At 39.0% G+C, this 6,834-nt stretch overlaps 1 protein-coding gene across 2 annotated transcripts; it reads left to right on the top strand.

Annotated features, from left to right (window-relative positions):
* On the top strand, positions 1–6,834 carry ubtd1a (ubiquitin domain containing 1a). 2 transcript variants are annotated; one of them, XM_089012572.1, is made up of 5 exons: positions 1–310; positions 686–772; positions 4,617–4,844; positions 5,676–5,861; positions 5,938–6,834. In XM_089012572.1, exons 1-5 carry the CDS (start codon positions 259–261, stop codon positions 6,150–6,152), a joined length of 768 nt encoding a protein of 255 aa, XP_088868698.1. In that variant the 5' UTR covers positions 1–258; the 3' UTR covers positions 6,153–6,834. The 2 variants fall into 2 exon arrangements, with proteins under 2 accessions (XP_088868698.1, XP_088868699.1); XM_089012573.1 differs by lacking the exons at positions 1–310; positions 686–772 and adding an exon at positions 788–2,424.

Genomic DNA, 6,834 nt, shown 5'->3' on the forward strand with positions numbered 1-6,834 from the left:
AGCTAACTGAAGCGCACGAAAAAGTGGTCTTCATAGCGCATGCGCAAAGGTCGACCGGGCTTTAATTATCTATGCAAACCTCTTATGTGGTTCTGTTCGACAGGATTCAGTAGAAATTTCACAGGATTATTTTCTTTTGCATTTTGTCGTCTGTTTTATCATCTGTGCATAATCTATGGTGCAATTTCGAATGCTGATGTAGCATAACCTGACCTTTTTGATATTTTCGTGGCCTCGAAAAAAAAAATCGGAGCTCGGATGTGGCAAGCGAACTGCCGACGAATGCATCATTTTGCAGACTGGGTTTCAGGTGCGTAATTTGGAAGAAAATGAATTTTAACATAAAAGTCATTGTAAATGCAATTTTCCTTTTTGTATTTTATATAGGCTAAATTTATATATGGTGTAGTGTTTTTTGTTGTTGTTTTGTTTTTTTCTCAAAAAGTCTGGCTGTAATCGTGTAAAATATGAAAGATAGCAGCTCGTGGACCTGACGTGTGCTGTGTCAGCTGGCAATACACGTGACATAAACATGGCAGATCGAGCAGAAACACGCTGAGCTTTCACAATTCCCTCGCATAATGCTTGATTACACTACGAAGACCCACGGCACAAAATATTTAACACCGTCTTTATTTGTATTTGAAAGGCATGTGGACCTGATTTCGTACACGTATATCTGCAGGTACCGTGATGGGGGGCTGCGTGGGGAGGGGCAGTAGCGACGGCCAAGGGAGTGTCCGCAGCTTGACCAGGAGTAAAAAACGTGGAGGTAAGCAACTATATTTGTAGTGTAGTCATATGCGGTCATTGTTTAGAGTCACATCGATCATAACGCTTTTAAATAAGTTTGTCCGAGTCCTTCACATTTCTAATATTATGGATTCGGTACTTCAACTTGTTTCAGGACCGGATCTTGAAAACAAATCTTCTAGCGTCACAAATGATTTCAATGTGTCAAAGGTCAGTTTGTCGAAGTACATCAATTTATAACCAATGGCATAATCATATTATAATATAAATCACATTGAAAATTAAGCTTTAAGGATCACTGCTGTGTAAAATAAAAGCAAGTGTTTATTGTTATTATTTTCAATAATGTCCTCTGAGGCTTGATTTAGTTTCAGAATTGCACTGCGGGTTGGATCAATAGCTCTTGTGGGCTGTAAATCGCCCAGTGGTCATAAATTGTCCACCTCTGGTAGAGAGGGTGGTTCAATCCTCCTTGCCTTCATATTGTTGGTTAGCTGCATTCGAGTAGATGACGTCTCTGTTGTGTTTGACGGGAGATTAGGATATTTTGAAGGGATCATGCTGTTTGCATCGTAGGGGAGGGGACATAATTTACATTCTTCAGATGAAATTGAAATGTACACGTGGTATTTACTCATCTCAGTTCATTATTTTAGACTGCTATATCATTTCTAAGTGCCTTTCAAAACTCTCAAGGTCACTTTCCAGTCACAGGATAAGTTTATCTGCGGGTGAGCAGCGGCAGAAATGAAATGTATTATTATTATTATTATTATTATTAGTAGTATTATTATTATTATAAATATTAGAAATGTGAAAATACTTCAAATAGTTATTGACACGTTCCATCATGTGATTGTAAGATTGATTGTTTGTTTGTCTACGTGTGCCCTGCGATTGGCTTGGAACCAGTTGAGGGTGTACTCTGCCGACTGTCGGAAAGCTCTAAAGACAGTTGGGATTGGCTCCAAGCACGCCTGCGACCCATGTGATCTTAAGCAGATGTTCAAATGGCTGGGTAGATTCATCTAAAAAGTGTCTAAAATGCCATGAAATGTGTTTCGGGCCTCAAATCAAGTGAGTGTCTTCACGATTGAATGTGTCATTCGTAATTCATTGTGCTAAGGACCGATCTTGCCCAGAAAGGCTTCTTATTACTTCGAACCTTCTGAGTACCTTACTTAACATCATAATGTATCCAGTATTTCAGAGGCATGACCTTAAAAGGTCTACACATTTGATGGGACGCAGAGTTCTGGCAGTTGACAGAATCTTGGCCTATGGAATAGCTGATGACTTTTTGTTGACTGCTAATTGGTTTGGCATGCTAGCGTCGGACATTTTTATCCCCCCTTCAAATAGAAGTGATAGGATTAGGCCTCTTGTGCCGAGACGCAACCTTCAGAACAACCACAACCTACTCCCCAGTATGAACTCTTGTTCCACGAATAGCAGAAAGAAGATATTTTTGGTTTGTTATGAGACCACGTAGGAGTGGAGGCACTTACGTCGCAGATGGTCGACTAAACCGGAGAGACCAACTTGCCTTTTGAGCGACACGAGTGTGGATGTAGCCTCATTTAAATAACCAAACGGCAATGGGAGTCCCCAACTCCAGGGAGAACAACTACTACCTCTCTCCAAATCCACCTTTACGAGTTCTGCTAAAAAGTAAGTTGCGATTGATTGATTGACTGGCAGATAAAGAGGCTGATTTTTGACATTTGATTGCAGTTAGGGTATTTCTTTGAAGCTACAGCATTGGGTTCTTGTGATTCATGTTATTGATTATTCATTCCAAATACGGACATGTGCCACTTTTCTTGACAGTAATGATGTTATTTGCCAACACAACAACGATGCTCTCCTACATACATGCATAAGAAATATTTTAAGATCTTGTCGTTCGTGTTTATCCATAAAAAAAACTTGCAGTTTACCAATATATTTTCATTTGTACTTGAATGTTGTTGTTAGTATTTGTTTGTACAATCTGTGTTCTTGATAACTAATGTTAAGCAGATTCCTTACTTACAGACAGTGTATTGTAGGTGTTCAAATACCTGACATGTTTCGGCGACTACTTCCGCCACGAAGGAAGTAGTCGCCGAAACATGTCAGGTATTTGAACACCTACAATACACTGTCTGTAAGTAAGGAATCTGCTTAACATTAGTTATCAAGTAGACAGGATGAATTTAGTACAACGACTGTGTTCTTGATGTCGCATGCAATAACTTGTATGCAAAAATAACGGAACACAGAGCAGTGAAAATGTCTGAACAACTGTAACCATTCATCAGAAAACTGTGCAACTTCACAGAGACACTTCGTACATTTGCCTGAATTCGGTCGTGTATTATGATATAGTAAATGCTTTATTTTTATATTTATATTTATTATTATTTTTTTTTAATTGTTTTTATTTTTATTTTATTTTATTTTATTTTTTTTATTATTTATTTTATTTATTAATTTTAATTATTATTATCAATGCGTATATGGAACTAATGTTAAGATTCCTTACTTACAGACAGTGTATTGTCGGTGTTCAAATACCTGACATGTTTCGGCGACTACTTCCGCCTTCAGGTATTTGAACACCGACAATACACTGTCTGTAAGTAAGGAATCTGCTTAACATTAGTTATCAAGTAGACAGGATGAATTTAGTACAACGTATATGGAACTATCGCAGCTTGGAATTGAAGCGGATTTATGTGGGGCAGGAGATGTGAGACAATCTCTTTTTTGTCAATGGATGCTACAGCTTCATGTTTGCTTTCACTGATGAAAAAGACGCTTTGATCCTCTCCTCTTTTATCTAGAACTGCAGAAAGTGCTTAAGATTGAAGACTGTCTTTGTCTTTTGTGTTGTGTCACATTATTTGTTATTGTCTTTTTTAGTTTTTGACTTCAAGATAGCACCGCGAGAGTGGGTTCCTTGACAGCAGCTCCTGTATTATGTTTTTGCAGTTGTGACATGTGAATTTCTTCACTGTGAGACAAATAAAGGCTCATCTAATTCATGAAAAAGCATCATTGGCTTCTCCTTCACAATTTAATAAACAACATGAGTCCATGATGGTGACTGTCATTGGCCAAAGCCTGCTCCTCTGGCCAGCCAATGCCCTTTCAAGATAGCCACAGAGATCTAAATCCTGTTATGTGGCACCTGATTACCGCCTATAATCCTGCGCCGTCCACCCGTGTGTGGCTCTCATGCATGTGTGTTATTGCTCACTCCACTAAAACCACACTCACGAGCATGAATCGTTTTCAATCTCTCCACTCTCTTTGTATGAGTTAAATTGACCTTGATGTACTCGCGCTGATGATCGCTCCCTTTATTGGGGAAAGATGAAACGAGAAACGGCGTGACCCGTCGGTATACCAAGGGATGGTTTGATAGACTGAACAGTGACAGACAATTTGAAAGAAAGACCACAGATTCCATTTCATCAGTTTTTCTTCCAGTGGTCTGAAATTAATGACTCACGAGGATAAATACTTTGAAATAAGTCTGGTATTGCCGCTGATATCAATACCTAGTAGCAGTACTTGGCCATCCCATGTGAGATCCTTGAACATGCAGTTATTAAGTATGCCTTTTTTAACTTAAATTCCAGCATGAGCCTCACTCAAACCAAACTGCAGCAAATTCAAGAAACATGATTAAATAGTTTGATAATTTTGTCAGCCTTTTCTTTGGATTTAATCGTGCACATTTTAGTGTTTTACATGTTTGAAGAAGGAAAACATCTAAAATGATGACTGTAAGATTTTCACTGCAAATTTCGTTTCATCCTTTGCCATCATTAAATCACTTCTAGTGAATGAAAGTATCCTACATTTGCCTTCAGGGCGTAACGAACTTCTCAAGAAGGATCGTCCCAAGTGGAAGAGTGAATACCCGATGACCGAGGGCCAGTTAAGGAGCAAACGGGATGAGTTTTGGGATACCGCTCCAGCTTTTGATGGACGCAAAGAAATCTGGGACGCGCTGCGAGCGGCAGCCCTGGCCGCCGAGTGCAATGACCTGGAGCTGGCGCAGGCTATCGTGGACGGAGCCTGCATCACTCTCCCTCACGGTATACACACACGCACACACACACGCACACTTACACTCACGCACGTGCGTGCCTCATCTCGCTCAGGAATGCAAAGCGTTATATTTTTTAGCACAAACGCATAAGTCGCTTGTCGTTCTGAAAATGTCAGAGGGCAGTTTGCAGATGGCCTCGTGTCACTTGTTTAGAGATTACGCCACTAATAGATATTACGTAATGGTCCTGCGTGACCGCTGCCACTGGATTGGTGCGCATAAAGACATGGAAACAAAAACATTAGCATGTGCATATTCAACCACACAGAAAAATCTATAAGAGTTATAATCGATAAAAAGGTTTCATTTTCCTATCCTATTGCTTGTTTTTATTCTGTAGATGGTTTAAATCCCTCACAATAATGTTAAAAATTCTGTATCTTTTTAATTCCCTCCAAATGTGCCCCATATATCCTAAAAATATCTTCACAGTAATTGTTGTTTAAATTGACCCTCCGCTTTGAGCTAAAGGGAAGGAGATTGGCTATATGAATCAATATGTATTGTCTTGTATTTTGTTTCATTTCATTTGATTATTATATTATATTATATTATATTATATTATATTATATTATATTATTATATTATATTATGATTTATTTATGTTGTTAGTCACATAGTTATTTAGTTATTTATGTGTAAATGTATGTATTTATTTATTTATTTGTTTGTTTGTTTGTTTGTTTGTTTGTTTTTCTTTTGACAGTATTTGTTTGTTTATTTATTATGCAATTTAACATTTTTTCACTGCCAGTCTATGCAGTGACTGTTTGTGATGGCATTTTCACTTGAATAGGCTGTTTTGTTATCTGTGCAGGCTCTCTCACAGAGAGTTACGATGAGTTGGGCAACCGTTACCAGCTTCCAGCGTACACCCTGGTACCACCTGTAAATCTCATCAATGAAACGTACAGCGAGAGCAAACTTTGTGAATCCACACAAAAGCAAGTGCAGCCTCTTACCTGCAGGCAGGAGTTCCAACTGCGTGTGCGATTATCCTCAGGTCATTAAAGAAACGACATAAAATAATACAGTGAAAAGCAAGTTCGTAACTGATGTTTTTTTCTCATTATTGTTAGGAGAAGATGTGCGTCTGACTGCTAGCTTGGCCGACTCCATCGCTGAGCTGAAGAAGCAGTTGGAAGATCAAGAGTCGATTGACGTGTCCCGCCAGAGGTGGTTCTTCTCTGGGAAACTCCTCACGGACAAGACTCGTCTGCAGGACGCCAAAATCCAGAAAGACTTTGTTGTCCAAGTCATTGTCAACTTGAACCCTCCGCTTATAGCCAACTGAGTAATAAATAATTGGGAAAACTGGGCAGAAAGTGAGAGAGAAAGAGAGAAATTGGTCATGACAGGTTTATGCACTGGAATTTTCTGTACGATTTTCTATAAGAATATTTGTTTTATAATGTTTCATTTTTCTATTTGTTCTCCCTCTTTTTCCAAATAACACTAAAAATAAGCACTGGAACACTTTAGAGGAGATGCTGGCAACCTTCGGCATATGAGCCATACTGTAAACACATGCCGAGAGACTTTTAACATATAAATACTCGTAACATCCATGTGGATGCATCATACTCTTTTCGTTCAGGGTTTGACAGAAACAGAAACAGCTGTCGATAGGTCAGAGGTTTCCCCACCCCTGCGTTAGATGATAAATACAATCCTAAAATGCACGTTGCTGTTTGTGTCCTCGTAAACCTCTTGAACTTTCACCTCCATTGAGAAGACCTCACTTTGTCTTGTGTGTTTGTCTTTGTGCTCGGTGGCAAACTCAATGTTTGCTCAGGCATCCAAAAATAGAAAATCCATGAACCCACCACCCCCCATGTCATTTGAGAAGATAACTGTGAGACAGGGAAGATAAATGTAAATATTTGCATCTATGCGTGTTGTTTGGTCAGTTGACGTTGTGCTCAGTCATCATTGTCATTCCTTGATGCAATTTCAAATAAAGACATGAATACCTT

This window comes from Hippocampus bargibanti, linkage group LG13 (genome assembly GCF_051943395.1).
Source record: "Hippocampus bargibanti isolate YZ-2025 linkage group LG13, ASM5194339v1, whole genome shotgun sequence".
Taxonomy (NCBI): domain Eukaryota; kingdom Metazoa; phylum Chordata; class Actinopteri; order Syngnathiformes; family Syngnathidae; genus Hippocampus; species Hippocampus bargibanti.

Bases quoted from the DNA above. Each gene is read 5' to 3' on its own strand.
- ubtd1a (XM_089012572.1), top strand. From the start codon at position 259: ATGTGGCAAGCGAACTGCCGACGAATGCATCATTTTGCAGACTGGGTT. The intron at 311-685 runs GTGCGTAATTTG...GTATATCTGCAG, and splicing joins TTTTGCAGACTGGGTTTCAG to GTACCGTGATGGGGGGCTGC. The intron at 773-4,616 runs GTAAGCAACTAT...ATTTGCCTTCAG, and splicing joins CAGGAGTAAAAAACGTGGAG to GGCGTAACGAACTTCTCAAG.